This window comes from Molothrus ater, chromosome Z, assembly GCF_012460135.2.
Source record: "Molothrus ater isolate BHLD 08-10-18 breed brown headed cowbird chromosome Z, BPBGC_Mater_1.1, whole genome shotgun sequence".
NCBI lineage: Eukaryota > Metazoa > Chordata > Aves > Passeriformes > Icteridae > Molothrus > Molothrus ater.
Genome location: NC_050511.2, coordinates 11,045,498 through 11,066,793, shown reverse-complemented (window position 1 = coordinate 11,066,793; position 21,296 = coordinate 11,045,498). Strand labels below are relative to the sequence as shown.

The window sequence follows — 21,296 nt, the reverse complement described above, 5'->3', positions numbered from 1 at the left end:
CCTGGCAAATAAGAAAGGTGACTGTGTCCAAAAGACATTTAAGAGTGTGAATTCACAGCCTTTCCATGTCTAATCAAGGAGCGTAAACCATTAGCCACATGTTCCCCATTTCCATCACATTTTTTCACACTTAAACAAAAACATGCCAAAGGAAAGGTGCTACATTTTTTAATGCCCCCAAATAGGAACCACAGGAGTCCATTAAATGCTGTGGTCATTTCCAGCATACGAATCAATTTTCCTTGTGGTGGTGAAGTGGTGAATAATGCCTGGTTTGTTTAAAGGAGCATGACTGATTTTGGATGAAGGATCCTGTCACTTTGGCATTTTTAGTTTTATTTATTGCATGCAAGCATATAAAACCTGGTACTGGTCTCAGTGCCAGGCTTACTAGTGGAAAAGCTGAAAGGACCACATAACGTCTGGTGCAGCAAAGAAGTTCTCCTTCTGCAAGGCATTTGCTGGACTCCTGAAAAATTATTTTGGTTAACATGGCAGAGAAGGATTTCATCAGTTGGCATCTACTGGCTTTATTTTTTCTTCCATTTTGCCTGTGTCAAGATGAATACATGGAGGTGAGCAGAAGATCTTATAAACCAGTGGCCAAAATATTGCAAAGTCACCACCAGACTGGTCACAAAGGTTCCAGAAGCAGGGAAATATTGAAACAGCGGCATCAACTTATAGAGTGGACTGTTGTTAATAGCACATCTACAGACCATAATGTCCTGAGACCAGAGGTAGATGATGTAGAACTGACTACCTCAGATAGAGTCCAGGTACTCTGAATTAATCTTTTAAAGATATCTTTAAAGCTAATGAGATTTTTTTTTTTGCTAACATTACTAGTGATATATTTATTGGAATAGTTTTTATTAAAGCTGTGTATTGGTCTGTATCCTGCTGGGCTGCTTTACAGGATCTTTTAATGAGCTGGTAGAACCAGCAGTGCTTGGGGACATTGGTTTCAACACAGGCAGCAGCGCTTTGTTCTGTTGAAACTGTGAACTTGTGAAATCATATATGCTAAAATACAGTCTCTTAATTATCCCAAGGTATTAATTATTTAATATATTAAATATATTAGATATTTCTAACTCATTCAGAAGTGAAGGAAAAGACAGCATTTCTAGAGGTATTTGGAGAGATTCAATTAGCAGAGAATAATTTTACTTTGAAATGATGTATATAAAGTATATTTCTTGAGCTTGAGACAAAAATAATGAAATTCTGAATGTTCAAAAACTTTATGCTAAGGAGTAGCTTGAAAAAATCAGATACTAATGTAATGAGTAGATTTAATAACATAAATCAACTGAGAATTTATGAAGAAAAAAAGCTTGCAATGAAATTCTAAATAGTCTGCAGTATCTGCATTTTAAACTGAGAATATTTTTATGCCTTTCATGGCACTTTGCATACTATAGTCATTAGTTTATAACACAGGAAAAATGGCATAACTTGATTATACACAAAATATTGCAGTCCAAATTTAAAAGAAAAAAATCTGAAGGGCAGAAGATGAAGCTTTTTCTAGCACTAGGCAAAACAAAATTCCACTCAAATGAAGGGGCTTTTTTGATCAATGTGTTTTATTAACAGCAAGAACATGAGTGGGTTTTCCTACAGCTGATACAAATATTTGAGTCCTGTACAGTTCACCTTTTATCCTCTGGGGTTTTAAAATTTCTTCAGATCAAAGTATGATATTTTGAATTGCCAAAATCAAGGACATGCAGATAAGTGTTGAATAATAACCTATATTATGATAAGTAGAGAAGAGGTCTGATTTTAATCCTGTCCTGGGCTTGAAGCACTGAAACACATCCAAGTAAGGGAATAGGTTTAATACACTGTATTCCCTGTATTAAAACTTCACAGTGCCTTGCATTTTGCATTTCTTGGGCAGGAGTTAAATGTTCCTCCAGTGCACTCAGCAGAACAGATATTTAACTGTAGCATGTTAAACTGTGCTTGCAGAATGTAAGCAGTGTAAAACATAAGCTGTACAGTCCAAGAGCCAGCCAGTGTGTGCAGACCTCTTTACTGCAGGGAGAATTCTGCGGCTGTGTGCTGCAGAGCTTGTACAGAAGATTCCCCTTTAATACTACACAATTTCAGATAATGCAGGATTTAGGGCAAAACCGCAGCTTTTTAGGGTTCAAACTTTCCCCCACAGAAAGTGTGCTCAGGCTGCATGTGTCTCTTGTCAGAGAGTTTAATGCAACTTGTCTGGAGCTGACTGCTGGGGAACAGGTTGTGACAATAAAAGCAAGCCCAGTGATCCGAGTACAGCTGATGGCAGTCATTTACCTGCCAGTCCATCTCCAAGAAGCAAACTTTTCTGGGGAAATGATGCAATTTTTGGCTTACTGAAATGAAATGGAGCACTAGCAGATGCACAACAGGGATAATCAATCACACAGTGGCTTACGCAATATGTTTTTTCCACTTCCAGACTCCAGGAATTTCTAGGCAGAGGAAGAACAAAGGTGGCACTGACATGTTTTAATTCATGTGAAATCTCTCTCTTTCCCTTGAGTTATATGGAAACTATTCAATTCCTATTTCCTGCTTTCTTAGTTATTTTAGATGGAATAACGCTACTCAGCTAAAGAGAATTTAGGCTGGGGAATTTCACCCTCTTGCTGAAATGTTTCAAAGGTCTCCTTCCCTGCTGTGGAAAAGAGATGATAGTATTTGTTGTTACTATCGATTGTATGTTACTACTGTTTGTTGTCTTTGCTGCATTGAGTGCAAGGCCAGCTTCCACACTGCTGTTAACTCATGTAAAATATAATGTGCATTTTTCAAGAGCAAGAACTCTTAGTGACTAAGCAGAGTCATGTCAGACCATTTTGCCATTTCAGGTTGCTCTTTGAAAATCTTTAAGTATCACTAGCCAAGCAGTGTTTTACCCTGAATTTTGGCAACTTTTGTTTGTGTCTTTGTTTGGAGAAGGGGCATGGAGGGCCTAAGTGCCCACAGAGACAGATATTTTGCATTCAGAACAGAAGCCAAGAATGGTGGAGGTACATTACTTGTCTTCTGTATTGTCTTAGACAATAAAACAGAAATTCATAAAATTAATCAGGAAGTCGAAAAGGGTCAAAGGCTGTGTTTCCAATTATGACTTGCTCACAGCTTTAATTTAAGGGAATTTCACAGACCATCTGTTGCCTAGATTATTTTTCTATATACTAAATCATGAGAAATTCAGCAGATAGCCTCAGAAATAGTTCCAGTTTTCTATCAGTGTTAGGATATCAATGTGGCAGATGCATTTCACAACCTCCTAAATTATATTCATGTTCTGGCAGCAAAGCCAAAGACTCACTGACAAAATTTATGCACAAATGGCTGCAGATGATGCCTTTGGCAAGTAGATTGCAACTAATTTCTATGCCACATTTGAGTGTAATTTTACTTTAGGAACATGTCTCTCCTTTAAATGTACTCTTCATGAAGTTCTCTGCTTTTAAAGACTAGAAGAAAATCCTAAATATTCCTCATCCTTGGCAGCTGACCACGAATAATTTTTTTTCTCCTAGTGAAAGAGTAAAGGTAATAAATTAATTACTTTATGACTTGCATAAAAAGCTATTTTTAAATCAGTGGAACTGTTGCATACAACTGGACTGGCAGGACTTGCCTTATTTCACATCTAAGAACCTAATGACCTTTTTTTTGAGGCAACGCCTGATAGCCCTTGGTTATGACCATCACTTGTATCTATTTTATTTTAAAATAGCTGTTTCTCTAATAAAGTTGTTCAAGATTTCAGTACATTGTCTGAAAAAGAGAAATTGCATCTGCACAGAGAGAGTCTCACATGCAGTCCCCTTTGCTGAATTCATGTCTTCCCTCAATTACAATCTGTTCTAAATCTTTGGATTTTTTTAGGCTGATATGACTTACTTGCTCTTGGCAGGTGTGTATTTAGTTCACCTTCCCATTTAACATGAATATGAAGCACTATCTAAAAAAAGCTGGAGATTTTAATCTCAATGCAAAAATCAACATTATTCTTTTAGGGGGCACAACATGCTTGCACAATTCCAGTCCTCTTGTACTTGGCTCCCTTTCAAGGACTGAAAATGGGCTGAAACTAGAGCTACTTCTTCTCTCATCCAGGAATATTATAAAAAGTGCATTTGGTGATTGTCAGTTATGTCCTGCCTAACAACTGGAAGAGACAAAACAGCCAGAAAAATACAAACAGGTTCTCCAGGAAGAGAGAGTTCAAGAGGCAGAACCTATTTTTCTCATTAACTATAGACCTTGTCCAGAATTAATCTAAAAAGCATAGCCTTGACCAAACCCCATAAGTATGAAGCCCTTCTGCCCATTGGCAAGTCTTAACTTTTCCAAAACTCTTTGAATATGAAGGGTATTTGTTTAGCTGTCAAGTCAGCCTTTATTCCCATGGTAACTCCACCATCACTGGTTCCAGCTGGACAGGGCTTGTGTCTGTCCCGTTGGAGGAGCTGCAGTGTTTTGGTGGTGTCATGAAATGAATTTCCTATATCCATAAGTTCCTAAGCCTCCTGAAATCAATGAATTCCAAGGGTTTGCTTGGTATTATCCAAAACACAGGCAGAATGTTTCAGATGACATCAGTGATGACTGATGTGCTCTATTCCTGAGGGCAGGAATAAAGCACATCTGTGTGCTCATTTGACAGCTCCCATCCTGACAGAGGCTCATTTTCTGACACTAAACCAATAAGTTTGCATTGGGCAAGTAATTTGACAATGATAAAGATTAGGGAAAAGAAAGGGAAGGAAGGCAAATAATGGAATGAAGTAGTAGTTGGATTGGTGTAACTATCCATCTCCAGATTTTAAGAACTGAAGGTTTGCATCTCAGGATATTAGGAAAGAATTGTAGGTAAAAGAAACAAAGATGGAACAAATGAGGAGGTAGAGAAATAAAATCAAACACTGAACTTTGGCTTTATCTGACATACTGGAAAATCTATGATAACTAAGTTATGAAACTCAGTCAGAATTGAATGAGTCTCCATTAGTATAAACACAATAATATGGAAAAGAAAATCACTCAAACAAAGCCATTATTAAACTGATTACTACAGTAGTTGAGCTGTACATAATGAACTGATTACTTTATTTAAGCTGCTGTATTAGTCAGCATATAGGTTTTCATGGGTTCACATTCACTACTACAAATGATCAAAAGCCCCTTACACCTTGTGTTAAGTTCAAATTTTTGTCTTGTGTCTTGGCACGTTTTTAGGGTCTCCCAACTTTAGTAGCCTGTAAATACATGGTCTAGGATCATGAAGAGGAATATGCTGCACAGATATTTTTTTAGTATCTTCTTTGGGTGGTCCAACACAGTTTTATTTATGTTTAATGGAGGATAGTTCAGTGCTGAAGGTCAAATCAAGTCCCTTGTGTCCTACCAGTGGTTGTACATAGGCAGGTTTGTCATCAAAGGTCAGTTAAAATGTGGGATCAGGATGTGAATCTAATTGAAATATTCATCTAAATTTCATTAGTTGGTATTCATTTATTTTAAAAACATTCATTATTTAACAGGACAAGCTGGGACTTTTTAATATTCGTTATAGATTTTTGAATGCTTCAAGAGCTATTCCTTTAAATCTTCCAAAAATAACATCTTCAGGGATAACCTAACTATGTGAGAATTTCATGCCAGATAAGAACTCTTTTAAAAACTTACCAAGTATATACACAGAAATATATAATGAAGACCCTGTAACCAACATGCATAAGATTGATGTCCTCCATGAATGAGCTACTTAAAGCTTATTTTTGTGCACTTAGCCCCCGCAGCCTGGACCGCAGAATCCAGACTGCAGTTCCTGCTGCCGAGGTGACTTTGGAGTTCGACTCTACCAAGGGCCCCCAGGACCTCCTGGGCCCCCTGGGATGCCAGGTAAAGATGAAGTTTAACTCACTTTTTTAAATCAGTCTAATTGCAGGCCATAAATTACAGGCTATTCTATGAAATATCAGAGAGTGGTCCAAACATCAGTGTTTGGGGACAGATTCAGGAATATAATTTTTCTATAATTTCAGAGGAGACAGATATTTTCAGTTATATTCTAAGATATTTTCCATTGAAAACCTATTTGTTATTAAAATTCAGCTTTCACAAATTCATACTGAAAATAATCTTATCACACCTCTAGGAAAAATTGGTCTCTCTTAAAACAGCATGAAGTTCCCAATAAACTTGGATGAACTTGTTCCCTGGAGCTGATTATTGTCATCACCTTTGTATATCCAGCTGTGTTACTGTGTTCAAGGGCTTTTCTTCATCTAGCATACTGCTAGCCAATATTTTACAGAAACACAATACTTCTCCCACAGAAATTACTTCACTTTCTTCTTTCATCTTGTCTTTCATTATAAAAAATCCCCTTTTTTAACATAAAAAATGTCCACAGAAGAACAGCATACACAAGAAAAGTATATACTTTGATCTGATAATTGATATGGAAATAGAAGAGCCTAGAAAAGGGAAAATGTTGGTTGCATGCTGGTGTCAGTTTGTTATATCATCTAGCTTCAGAGATTTGGAAATCACCATTCCTGAAGCAGAGGTACAACATAAATTAGCAAGTCACTGAAAGACAGACTTGTCTCTTCTTGAAAAACTTACATCTTCTGTTAACACAATGAAAATGCAATTCAGTGATCCATTACTTACTAATAAATTGTTGGATTCTTAGAAGCAGGATATGATTTCATACTAGAGCCACATTTTCAAGGCTGCAGTGGACACACTGGGGCATGGCCTAGTCCCAGCTTTGCCCTTCCTTCCTGTCTCAGTCCCCCTTTCTGTCACTGCAGGATACCACAAATGTACGTCTGGCAGCAGCCTCCTGTACCCTGGGATTTCTGTCTCCTTCATTTGGTGGATTTCATGTTGTTGTGCCTGTAAGGGGAACAGCAGCAGTTGCTTTTCCCCTTGATTGAATCAAATGTTGTTTGCAGACTTCTGTTCTGAACTGGTAGAGCAGTTCTGGCTTCACATAAAGCATCTTGTTATTTTTAAGAGCTGCAGATTCCTCTATCCAAACAAAAAATGTGCATAATTTCTTTCAGCATTTGGCTTCCTCGTTTGAAGTTTTTTTTTTTTTTCTTAATAGAAAAACTCTGAAGGATCACTTCATCATCAGATTTGATCTCAAACAACACTATTCTTCTTGTAAATTTCTAACCAGAGAGAATAATCAAAGAACAAGCAGAGTGGCAAAGAACCTAACTTCAATTCAGGTTGAATTAGAACAATGATGACATTAATTAATCCCCTGAGCTGAAAGATCAGGCTTTTGCTGCAGGAGAGATAATAATTGCTCAGTAATTCTGAGCCAACTTTAAAATCCTGTCAGCTGCATAGACATTGCTTAGTAATTTAGTCAGTCAACACCAGGAAGTAAGTAATACTGCAGATGCATGAGTATGTTTTGCAATGAGTTGTTTTACCCATGTACTCATAGTAAGCCATCTCAAAAAAGGCTTAATTATAAAAATTTTGCCTCTCTTTAAATGTAGGACTATGCAATCAAACGACCCCTAGCCAACACCCTGCAAATACACACTGTCCTCTTTTCAGCAGAGATTTTAACAACTTTAATGCTACAACCATTCATCATTTGTGTGGATGTGTTTTAAAGATAGCAAAATCTTATTCAAAATTATCTTATTCTATCATGATCGACTTAATTTACCAGGAAATTGGTGTTTATACTACAGAAAACCACTTCTGCAGGCTACCTAGTATGTGGCAATTGAAAGAGGCTTTTGCTTTCCTTGAGCCTTCTCTCTGCTGAGGTCTTCCTGCACATCTCCCCCACAAAGCAATGACTTGAGACACCACCAGTTTATACAGCAACATAAAAGTTAACTCCCAGAATCTATGTCCTTCATCAAAACTTTTGCTATCAACCTGACCACGCAGCAGTTTCTTATCTGTTTCATCTCAGTCTGGGGTATATGGCACTGAAGAGGACCCTGTCACACTTGTCTGTTAAAATATGATAAATTCTTTAAATAAAACAGAAAGCTTTGTTTCCCTTCAGGAAATCATGGAAACAATGGAAATAATGGAGCAACTGGCCAGGAAGGAGCCAAAGGTGAGAAAGGAGACAAAGGAGATATTGGACCAAGAGGAGAGCGTGGCCATCATGGGCCCAAAGGCGAGAAGGGTTACCCTGGGATTCCCCCAGAGCTACAGGTACAAAATCTCTGGCTCATATTGGCTGCAGCAAACCTCAGATTATGGTTTTCTTCACTGAAAAAACAGCCCCTTATTACTGTAAGATACTTAAGAAGCAAATCCCCTTGTAAATTAATACTGTAACAGGCATATACAGCCCTTGTCCTTACTGAAAAAAGTGCTGTGCCAGATCTTTCTGGAAAAGAAAAGCTTTAGTCAGAATCCAGCTGAGAAATAGGCAGGAAGAAACATATATGCTCCCCTTTGAGGGCAAAAAGCCAGTATCTGGGTTATTAAAGGAGAATAGCAGGGACTATCATTTTCCTACCAAGCTGTATCACATAAATAATTGCACTTCCCACAGCATATGGAAAGAGTAAAGGAGTCATGTTTCTCAGGGCAGCCGGGCTTTATGAGATTCTCAGAAGCACATGCATCCAGCTACTCAAAATTTTTGAGTGCAGTAAAAGTCCTTTAGTTTCAAAAGATACCCCTCAGTAGTTATCTGTATATTTATATGTCTAGATATTTTAAATATGTTTGGGGCTATGCAGGTTCTGCCTATGAATGAATAATTCAAAAGCCAGATGAGCAATTAAATATGGGTTCAAACCTGAGCTGTTGAGCTCAACTCTTGTATTGGCACAATCTCACAGCTTTTGGACTAAAGCTTCTTCAAATCCCAGGAATCTGGCAGATGGCAGAGAGTTTGTGTGTATATATATATAAATATATGTGTATATATATCTCTATACACACACACACACAGAGATACATATATACATATTCATACATGTGCATATACATATAATATATGCATGTAGAAATATATATAATATATACTCATGGTATAGCTGAATATCTGATAAACATACCTTTAATTACATTCAACATATATCTTTCTACAATTTTAAAATTAACTACCACTGTTTTTTTCCTTACATAAAGACAATGGTAGTACTGTAATTAAAACTGAGTGATGAAAGAAGATGAACAAGGAAAGCTCATATTGTAATACCTATTTCCAATACTTAAAATTCCATCACTTCTTCTATCAGATGTCTTTAAAAATGTTTACAGTATTTCTTACCACCATACTTAAGAATTTTAAAGTCAGTGGTGGTATAGGAGGAAACACTTTTGAATACAATACTATTTTAAGTACAGGATTATTTTGAAAAACTTTGTGTATCCATGTTGACCTGCTACTTCATAATGAGACCTAGTGAGAAAAGATATATTTTTCTGCTGTTCTGTTCAGCCCACAAAAAGTAGCTCAGGGTCAAAGAGACTGTGAAATGGAATCTAGACAAAAAGCAATAAATTCCATCAATCTGCCACTGCAGCTGCTTTCCTTTAACACATGATGAACTTTGATGTGATCCTGGCTGAGAAGCAAGATATTAACAATTGCCATAATAGAAAATGCATCCATGCAGGGGTAAGGAAAATCAGCCCAAGCTTTCAGCTCACATCTGGAGCTCCTTAAATTTCTGAACAGATGGCTAACGATTTCCGTTGTTGGATCCAGACTTGCATTTGATTGTCTGTTTTCATTTTGTTCTGGTTTGGATCTGAAATCAAAAGGAGTTTGGGCTGGGTTTTTTTTTTTTTTTTTAAATACCAGCATAGCTGGAAGCGCACAAAAAATGTCATTTTTGTGATGGGCAGTAACAGATGCAATTGAAGACTTGTCATTTAAGAAGCTGAGATAGAAATAAAAAGCCAAGTCTACATGTAACCTTTTGGCAACAAAGTGCAGCAATTCTGATTCTACGCCATTTACTCACATAATGGGGGCAGGGGAATGATAGACTTACAGAAAAGGTCACTCCCTTCCCTAACCAGGCCAGCTGGCGGGGTCATTCCCTGATATCTTCCTGAGGGTAATTTAAATTGTCTGGTGTGGGATGTTTTGCACTACTTCCTATGGAACATTTCTATGACAAGAAGTGAAACACGAAGTTGAAGCACAGTTTTAATTTTCTTATTTTCCCCTCTTGGTCTCCACCACCCTCTGATTTCAAAACTGAGGGCAACTGACAAGATAGAAAAACCATTGAATATTGAGTGTCAGCTGCAGCACTTCCAGAGGACCTCTAATAAAAGTGCTTCATGTATCTCTAAGCAAGAAACACTAATCTTTATGGATTTTACTGACCATTGCTCATTTTCACACATGCAGTTAAAAGCAATATCCAGTTTAAATGCATTGGGGAATACATAAAACTATATAAAACCTTTTTGTCAGAAACACCATTTCAATACTATATTGCTGTTGCATCATTCTAACAAGACTTAAAAGTAAATAAAATCTGAAATTAAGGTTCTGAACTGCAAACACTTGACCATACAGTTACTTTACAGTCATGAATAGTCCAATTGAATATGAGAACCCTAGTCTTCTTCCAGTTTCATTCAATGGGAGCTTTGTTAACTCCAAGGAGTTTATTGGCCTTGGAGCAAACCCTAGAAGAACATCTCTGTCAGGAAAATAAACAGACTGCAAATACAGGAAAAAAATCTGTACCTGGTTGCTCTACACACGTGTTTTTCGTGAACGACTGCCTGAATAAGAAGTGGATTTTTGCAGGTCGCATTTATGGCTTCAATGGCTACTCACTTCAGCAACCAGAACAGTGGAATCATCTTCAGTAGCGTCGAAACCAACGTTGGGAATTTTTTTGATGTCATGACCGGGAGATTTGGTGCTCCAGTGAATGGTGAGCATTTGCAAAACAAAATAATGTGATTATTGGAGCTGCAGAGAGACATGTGGTCAAAAAGGATGAGGCACTATTTAACTGCCTTTGTACTCAGTCTGCATAGCTCTTGCTACCTATTTTCCAGAAAAATTAATTGAAAGCTGAGCAAGCCAAGAGTGGTCTTGCCAGCCAGTGAGACTAGTGCTGACACAAAGGCAGGAGGAAGAGGCATGGCCAGGGGACGGAGCAGGACTGTCTTGCTTTGCTGTGGCTCTTTATCCCTTCAGCCACTGTGATGACAGAACCACAGTCTGAATGTTATAGCAAGCAGCAGCAGCTTCACAGTTGCCTCCTCCACCTCCTGCCTCCTGTCAATCTCTTGATCCCCATCCTCCCCCATGCCAATTCAGCTGCGAGCTGACCTGCAACAGATGTGTGGCTGGAAATGAGGCATTACAGTTCTTCATGGTTATTTCTCAGCTACATCAGTCCCCCCTCTTATGCAGCTGTGATGCAGGAAGAACAACACCTCCCATATGCAGAATTAAAATTAATCACATTTTGGAATGCTATAAGCAGAAACAAAATATCTGCTGACAACTGGAAGGCAGTTTTGTCCACAGCTGTTATGGTTTCTAAGCAAGAGGCACAAATGTGCAGCATTATTACTTCTTTCTATGAAGCAAACAAGTTGTTTTTTATAAACTTTTCAGGGGTATATTTCTTTACTTTCAATATGATGAAACATGAAGACGTGGAGGAAGTGTACGTGTACTTGATGCATAATGGTAATACAGTGTTCAGCTTATACAGGTAAGTAAAGGGCCAGGACATCTAAATGCAAAAACATTTGTATGGTTGTGACAGCTTGCTCACCTTTCAAGAAATGTAAAATTGTTCATTTTTTGGAAGAAATTCTCTAGGGTAAAATAACCAACAAGAAAACCTATTTTATTTTGCCATCCTCAGCATGCATACACATTTGGACCATACACACCACAGATGCCGGACCTAAAATTCAGCCTTGATCACCATTTCCTCAAACTCAGGGGAAAGGAGTTAGCACTACAAGTCAGGGTTGGAGTTCAGTGGTACCATGCTGTCATTCTGCTAAAATATATCTTCATCCTCATTTTGCTTGTCAGAGAAAGGAAATAATGAAGTGTCCAGTGACTAGGTACAGTCTTGTTAAGAGTTGGGAAGTTAAACTTTACTTTAAAGTTGGGAAGTGTTTAAGCTGCAGTAGTAAGGATGAGTAAGAAGCAAAGGTTTACTGGCCTTTTTATCATTAGCACGCCACCACAGGTAGCTTCATCCCCAAGAGATCTTCTCTGCAAAAGGAAAAGTGCTTAATTTCTATTCCCCCTGAAGCACTGATGTCAGAAAAGGCAAGAGGTAGAAGAAAGGAGGCAGAGCCAGGAGGCAAGCCCACATCAAATGTACCCATATTCCAATGAAAGGCTCAGTAGGGAGCAAGCTGCCTGCATCTGCTCACTGCCTATGCTGGGAGCACAGGGACTCAGCTCTTAAAATTAGTTGGGATGAACTCAAGGGGAAAAAAGCATCACAGAAAATTTGTAGTGTTGTGATCAATGAGCAGCATTTCATTTTAAACAAAAAATTTGTTCCTGTGTCCTGGAAAAAAAAATAAGTTACAATTCCAGAACTTCAGAAAGGAATGAAATAATGCATTTAGGTAAGGTGCAAAATTTGAGTAGGAGATCAAATGCCGAAAGTTGCCAAAATTTCCTTATAAAGCTGAAAAAATGTTGGCAAGTCTTTCAAGAAAGTTTTGCTCAGGATAACAATATACTTCTTGGATTTTTTTGGTAAACAACAATGGTAAAGTGGTTTGTTTGGTCACTGTTGAGAAACAAAACCCTGACTTGTTAAAATATTCATCCTTAGCTATGAATCCAAAGGGAAAGCAGATACTTCAGGAAACAGTGCAGTCCTAAAACTTGCCAAAGGAGATGAAGTTTGGCTGCGAATGGGAAATGGAGCCCTCCATGGGGACCATCAACGCTTCTCCACCTTTGCTGGGTTTCTTCTTTTTGAAACCAAGTAAAAAAAATGGAGAAAACCCAATAGATGTTTATGTGAAAAAACCATCTTTTTTGGAACTTGTATATTTCACTGGACTGTGAAATAACTTTACAACATTGGAGGATCAAGAAGCCTTGTTTTGATGCAATGTGCTGCTACCTGTGTATCAGAGATGAGCTGAAAACATTGGGTAGCTGACACAGATTCACAGAGTATCCATTGTCATCTGGGTTGCACCTATTTAATCATTAAATGTTGCTATTGCTCTCTTCCCCAAAAGTGAATGAAAAACAAAGGAAAAGAGTGGTTTACATAAAGTCAATTTCATCTCTAAATATACTTTAGTTATATGTCAGGAATTGAACAAGTGATTCAAAAGTTTTGGATCATTTATTCAGTTCTTCTTACATGTTCATTTAAATTTGCATCACAGAAACAGGCCTGAATGTATTATAAGCAGGCTCAGGTGAGACCAGATCTAAAGGAAGAAGTTTGTACTGGATTGGAATGAGCTCAAATCGAAGGAAAAAATGTGAAAATATAGATGTCAAGGATTCAGGTATTTTGCATTCCCATCTCAAACCTCTGAAGATGTATCTGGTGTCATTTTTCACAGATTTTTAGCACATATTTATGCTTAGTCTCTCTCTCTTAGAAGAAGAATGTCAGTAGTTCTTGCCTTAGTAGCAGCTTGAAGCTAAGGTAATTTAGTTTGCAGTGTGAAGGGGATCAGGCAGGGGAACTGTAATGTTTCCCCCTAGCCTTAGAATTTTTAAACCTGATGTAAGCCAATGCAGGGTGTCAAAGCAAAGGCATATACGCTAGAGAAATCAGGATACACCAACAGCACAGAGATAAACAAACTTTGTGGTGTTTGGGGCTCCTCCAGAAGGATGTACTTTATAATATTACATATTTACTTAACAGTGAAGTTGTTGAAACAGTTTTCCTAGCAGCCTTCCAAGAATCAGTATTTCAGGAAAAGCCATTACAGCTAAGCCAGTTCAGTATTTAAACTGGTGAAAGCAAATGCTAGATGGCTTAGTAGTTCTGGTCCCAGTACACTGGGCCAATCTTCAGCATCTATGTTACTGGCTTTTCAAAATTTGGGTACCTGAAATTCTGTCCTGCTATTTTCATTTGAATGAGCACCAAAATCAATACTGAAGTTTGAATGTATCTTGTTCTGGCTCTCCATACAAAAGTTAATGAAATATAAAATTCCTTTTTACAGACATTACATTTTAATCAGATATTACCTGCCATTAATGTATAACAGGAAGGTGGGGTTAGGAAAATATTTATTTGAAATTCTTTTATACTGGATACAGGTATCAGTAGCACAACAATAGAGCAAATGAATTGAAATCTGCCCTATGAATTTGTATGTCCTTGTACACATTCCTAGCGTATGTAACCACATCTTATGAAGAAAAATGCATGTTGATACTTGATGATTATGACTTATGATGTTTTTAGTTTTATGCATCAACCACTGAAAATATTAGCTTTAATGAACTGTTGTCTAATGTGTTTTAATCATTTCTTTATCAACTTGGGTCAGGTCTGTGCCACATAGGTTTTCAAAACCTGAGACCATGTTATTTTGTTAAGCTTACTTTGTAAAACATACATTTATTCAATAAAGATTAATGGTTCAAAGCTATACTGGTTTGCTGATATCTGTATTTACCAAGGGTATTACCATTTGGAGACAATAGAGAGATGTTCTTTTTAATATGCCTTTCCTAAGCATTCATTTTGCTACTGAATGGGAGAAAGTCAGCATTAAGGATTAAAATACATTTATTTTACACATGTGTGTGTATATATATATTTACACACATATATACATGAAATTTAAATCTGTAAGGTTTCCTTTGGGGACTTACTCTTCTTTTGTGACATGGCCTTTTTGGTCAGAAGGAAGCACTTAGAAACTGTAAGACATACGCTAATTTTAAGCTCCTTTTTATCTTACTATTTACTGTAATGGCCATAATATAAAAGAAAGTCATGTTTTGCCTTACCCATTTTGTACTGTTTTCATGAGTTTTGTGCAACTTGGCCTGCTAAGAGGGGAAGGTGACTAAGAATTACCACAAAAGCTTCTTTGGCAAAAAATAGCAATTCCAATGTTAAAGCTAAACAGTTTTTTACATCAAAGCTAAAATTCCTAGGTTTTGATTGAAATCTCAGCAGTCTTTTCTCTGCAATTTACTGCATGCAATCTCTGCTGATTAAGCGTCATAATACTTTACAAATAAATAGTTAACTTACGTATTAATTTCCTTTAAAAGAAGAAGGAAGATCCTTCAAAATACAGCAACTGATGTGAATATGAGTGTGTGTGTATGTGTGTGTGTGTGTGTGTGTGTGTGTGTGTGTGTATTCTTCTTCTCTAAAATTAACACGCTTTATTTTCAGTAAGTCATGTGGAATATATGATCTTTTTTCTCAGAAATGTTCATGAAGGTTAGTCATCTTTCCATTGCTGCTGATGATTGAAAGACTCTTGCTTAGGAGATGCTCAAGACAAAATGTCTTCTACCAGAGGCTTTTATTCCCTGTTATAAAATACATGGTATCTTGTAATTTGTGTTACAGCTGAAAAACCTTCTGGAAACTGCAAAGCTGTAATTTGGAGTAAACTTAATGGCTTCTTGTCTCTTCTAAAATGAATCAGTATCTCACCCCCTCCTTGAGCTCCCAGATTTAACCAAAACTTGGCAAGACCCACAAGTCCCTGCCTGCCATGAGAGCTGTGGTTTGGTCGGTGATATTCAACCTCTGTGGTAGGTGCTAGCATCCTGGCAGCAGAAAATGCTTCTCAACACAGAGCCAAGTTGAGCTCGGCTCTGTGGTGTGTAAAACACCACCCCCAAATCCTGCTCCTCCCTTCCTCCAGAGTTCCAGGGTCTGCTGTGACATCCTTGCAAGCCAGCAACTCTCATCTCCAGCTCCGTCATGAGCATTCTGCAAAACAGGGCTGTGTTCAACTCAAGAGGTGCTGGGTGCACCCCCTTGGCAGGGGTAAAACACAACCTCTGTGCAAGAAAAACATGAACTAGAACAAAACCAAATGGGAGAAAAATGTTAGAGGTCTGGGGCCAAATTTCATGAATGGTGTTTAAAGAAAATTTAATTAGAACTCTGTGAGAAAAGGAAGAAGTTTATGGTCTTACTTTTAGAAGTTAGTCTGTGGACTGATTGACTGAAAAAGCAGTTTAGACTGACAATAGTTTGCAGTCTCAGCCTCACTGAGAAGCCTGCCAAAGGGAGATCTTTAAATAAAGTAGTATTTTTCTAAAGAGAGAATAAGGAACAAACTTTACACTCAGGTCTTTCATCTTCCCTTCTCTTTCGTTGAGCTTCCTATGTTACAACCTGCTGTTTTCTGAAGAAGTTTTTAATAGAAGTAGCTTTGAATTAAAACTTTTTTGCCTCCTTCTTAGTTCAGATTATTAAAATGATTCTTTTGTGCTCAGAACATAAAAAAATCACACAAGGACAAAACGTGCAGGGAGTCATTGAGTGATGTGTGAGAAGACCTACAGTTCTTAATTTTGGTGAATTTTGCAGTTAGTTCTGCTTCAACAACCAAAGAAAATACAGCCTGGATGATCAGTTCAGATTTAAAAATCTGAGACAACAAAAGGCTGTCATGCTCAGATACCAGTGAAGAAAACTCTAGAAACTATCCTCATAAATTAAAAGAACTTGATAGAAGGTGCACTTCCTAGTATGACCAGGTTCACTCTTACACCAAAGGGTGAGCGGTCCTTTAGTTCTTGGGCCTAACCACACAGTTTTAGAAGGAATTAGAGCATCTGCAGCCCCCCATTAATTTTCAGTCTTCTGCCACTGGACTGATAAACTTCATGTCAACAGATGTTGACATGAAGACTAAGGATGAGAGTGGAAGAGGCTCAATTTTGTGTATCTGCATTTGGAACAGAGCAAGCTATCCTCCATGAACACATTCACAGAATAATAAAACCCACATGTCGCAAGGTTTTATTAAACAAAGAGACTCCTTGTATCAGCTGCTGAAAAATTGCACAAATTGAGGGCTGTTTTCCTGCTTTTCTGGAAACAGTCCATCAGATATTAAAAAAAAAATCCACAAAAATCAGTTTTTAAAAAGAATCACATTGCTATAACACCAAGAGTGGAAACACCATGTTCAAATTATCTTTGACATCTCAGCTTCTGTTTCCTGTGAATGTGTCTTATGGTGTGTGATCCTCCCATCATCTAGTCACATGCTACTTCTTTGGCCTTGTCCAGCAGCAAGTGTAAGATTCTTGCTGAATAAGGACTTGCGCATATACTGGAATGTGATAGGAAGAAAAATATACAGAACATCTTCATTCAGAAACTCCATCCAAATGCACAGTTAACAAAGTGACTTTACTGTAAAAATAGTGAACACTAATATGTAAGAAAGATTGGCAGAATTAAATTAACTGCAGCTACCTTCATTTTAGAATACTTTCTAAGAGGGTTTTTTTTTTCAGTCCTGGAAGTTTTTTGACAGAAAAACACTCCAGGCTCTTACAGCATAGTAAAGATGATGAAAGTCAAGGAAGTCTGCAAAGACTAGAATTTCAGGCCAGGAAATTGGAATTCAGAGATTGTGCCATTCTGCCATGTGCAAGTCCTGGTCTGCAGCTGGAAGTGCTGGATGGAATTTAATTTGTCTCATGTTCATTTTTTTTAAACTAGAAAATAGCTGAAGCATGGTTGTTCTAAGGAAAATTTTTCAGATACTGCATCACTTCAGATCCTCCAAGATGACTGGCTCCTCAGAATGCATGTTCTGTCAAATCACTAAAGACTCACAAAATAAATAACAAGTATTAGTTATTCCATAAGACGCATAGTAAATGGCTCATGGGCAAGATGATGGAAACAGTTAATAAAAATAAAGGTTTCTCAATCCATTGCCCTAGCAATGCAGGAGAAATTGTCTCTGGTGAATGTGGCAGACAGCGTTATCTGGCAGGAACAGCTCACTGGAGGTAAGTTTAGGGCAGGGTGGCTAAACAGTAGTTTATGTGGCATCCAGCACAGACCTCAAGCTCAGTATTCAGGCAAATAAAATGTGGAAATAATCCCAGTCTAGAGTTTCCAGCCTCTACAATACTAGTTAATAATAAACTCACAGGAAAGTATTTATTTTCTCCTGATTACCAAAAATAAAGATTAGCTATATAAAGTTTCTTGCCATTCTCTTCATCTAAATCATGAAAGCACAGTAATACCATATGCTGTGTTTCAAAGGAAAGAAAAATATTTTGCTTCAGGTACAAGGGTTGAGGTCCAAAGTACAGAAATCACCGTCACAGGCATCAGTAATTTGTAATCCCAGTAACCTGAAATTCATACTTACCAGAGTAGGAGGGGGCAAATTTCTGACAATGTGAAAGTTAAAGGCAACGCCTGTTCAGTAGAGCTGGGACAGATCACCACCTCAATGACTGACTGGACTAAAAAAACTTGGAAACTGTAGTTTTTCAAGAATATGTCTATTTTAGTGAACAGGGCAGCTTATACAATTACCTTCTATGGATGAGACAGAGATTTTATTTCTAAATCTGTAATTCATTATTTCAGACAGACAGTCTGATTTTCAAGTAGCATGAATTCACAGCTGCTTTAGAAGGATATAATGATCTCAGGATAGATTTTTTTGCTGCTGAGTGGTGAGATGTACACTTGGGAGAGCAGCAGTGCACAAATCCACACTCACACAGAAGCACGAAAACACAGAAAAATAAAGTGATGCTCCAAACTGATGGATCCATTGAAATGGCAGAGATTAAGGTGCTGCATTTGGCAAGAACATGCTGTAAGGGACAGTGTGTCTGTCACAACAGCACAAGACACAAAGTTAGAAATGTGGAGTATCACCCACACCACCTCTGTGGGTATCAAGTGTTATGAATGGAGCACAGCTTCTATTCAGGCAAGGCATGAATGCAAGCTTTGGGATAAAGCAACCATGTTTGAAAGCTTTTACAAGCTTGGGGCACAAAACTACCATAAAATTCAATGAGAATCTTAAAAGTTCTCAATTTCAGTTTAATGCAGGTATCTTTCAATTTACTTGAGAAATTTCACCTGCTACTTACATTCTCAGGCAATTATAGTTACCAATATTTGAAATATTATAACAAATGTAATTTTTGCTTTTTCCTTTAACAAAATCAATACAAACCGTACAGATATCAGTATCTCTTTAGCCATGCATTAGGATGGACTAAACTGTAAACAATATACATGTGAAAGAGGAGAATCCAGACTTTGTGTACAGCTGTAACTTCACATTGCTGCCTTAGTATTTTTCCAAAGGATTGAAATGTACGGGTAATTGTAATCAACAAATCTGAGACCAAAAGTAATAGTCTGGCATGCAGTGTGCATTTCAAAAGTGCCTACACCTCTGCAAGATATATTGATATAAGTCACAGTAAAAACAATTTCAGTCTTTTAACACTGACTGTGAAAGATGCATTTCACAGGATGACACAGACAGCAACTCACTGTTGTAACAGAATAAAGTACACACAAGCACTCTCACACAGTGTGGATTCAATCCCAAAACAACTCCTTTCACATACTCATTACTTCTGCAATGAATTCTCTTTGCTGCTGCTTATTAATTAGAAATATTAAATGGCATCACATAGATGAACATCACACTGTGTTTTGTACACTGCAAGCCCATGGTAGAGAAGGTCTCCTTGTTTATAACACGCATTTTCTGCTGGCCAACTTGCTGCTTCAGGAGAGTTTTTTGGACTCAACTAATTAGCCTTCATCTCATGGTTAATTAGAATATCTGTTTCTCTCTCATGCCTGTTTATTTTTTGGGTTGGTAAAATCCAATTGTTCAAATTGGAGTTAATGCTCATAAAATGCTGCCCTCACCTCCCTGAAACTGAAATAACTTAATAGGGTTCTGACTTAAATGTTTCTGCCACAGATTACTTGCTGTAATTCTGGATGACAACTAAACAGCGGGTGCAAAGGACTGCTCAGTTAAACCATAGCAAAATCCAGACATTATCCAGGGTGTGATTATGGTGTTATTTAGATGGGGTAAACTAAAGAGCATCAGGTGAAATCAAAGGTGACACAACAGAAATTGCCTGTTTGTATTCAACGCAAACTCCAAGACCTGAAGGTGTGAGGGGACAAATGAAACTGAAAATTAGTCAGAGAAACACAGTGTCACAGTAACATCCTAATTTCTGTGAAAACAAACCCTTCCATGGAATAGTGTCTCTAAGGGAGATGGATAACAAACAAAACTAGCCAGCTTCATTTGAATGAAAATGCAAATACTTTTCTCCTGGCCATTTCATGTGTGGGGGGCACCATAGTAGTGGACATAATCAGTCCCTGCATTACAGGACCTGGTGTCTGCACAAAAAATGAAGGGTATATAACAGACCTGTTATTGTAGAATGAGAAAAATTTCTGCATTTAAATTAGCAGCCTTTACAGGTTTTCACAGTCTAACCAATGTAAAGAAATGTATAATGTCAGCATGGGTTGCTCTGTCTGCTTCCCAGTAACCTGAAATACTGGGAGCAGAGCATAAGTTTGAAAAGCTGTGTCAATACAATGCCACAGATTTCATTACCCTTTCTGGATTTATGTCAATTCCTGCAAGCAGGTGATGCCGCAAGAACAGGGCCAGATAGCCCTCTTTAAGGAAACATCTGGTGAAAAGAAACCCGAAGTTTTAATCACGTGTCCTGCTAATATCCCACCCTGTGACCTGGGGGTCTTGGGTGCGGGGGTTTTGGCCCATGCAGGTGCCCCGGGCATGGCTGGAGCCCCAGGCCAAGGACTGCTGACCCTTTTCCTAATAACCGGCACAGGGACCTGTGGCCCAGCCAGGAGACCGGCTGGAGACGATGGCACCCAGCCTCAGACTTCAAAGGCTGGACTTGACGGTGTTGGAGGTCTCTTCCATCCTGAACGGTTCTGTGATTCTGTCACTTTCCTGCCCTTAGGCTGTAGGGATGTAAAAGCCCATGGTTTCCCTTGCTCGGGGTCCCTACATGGAGGCAGCGGATCACTCTTTGTTGTTTGGTTATTGCATCACGACTAAATTATTTGAAGGATTTGCTCGTCTGGGCCTCTTCTATGGGAGAGCCTGTGTGAGTGTGGGGGGCTGTGCGGCTGCCAAGGGGCCTCGGTCCCAGCTCCGGTGGTGCGGGTCTGATGGCCAGGGGGCCGGCTCCTGCATGGTCGGACAGAGAGATTCCCCCAAGAGCAGCTGCGTGGCGATCCCGGCTGCAAGAGAACGCCCACTCC

General features: G+C 38.3%; 1 protein-coding gene across 1 annotated transcript; it reads left to right on the top strand.

Annotated features, from left to right (window-relative positions):
- The first annotated feature begins 419 nt into the window (after positions 1–419).
- C1QTNF3 (C1q and TNF related 3) lies at positions 420–14,551 on the top strand. The gene is made up of 6 exons (XM_036403256.2): positions 420–575; positions 5,811–5,922; positions 8,075–8,229; positions 10,805–10,934; positions 11,630–11,729; positions 12,825–14,551. The coding sequence occupies exons 1-6, from the start codon at positions 492–494 to the stop codon at positions 12,982–12,984; spliced, it is 741 nt and encodes a 246-aa protein (XP_036259149.1). The 5' UTR covers positions 420–491; the 3' UTR covers positions 12,985–14,551.
- The last annotated feature ends 6,745 nt before the right edge of the window (positions 14,552–21,296 follow it).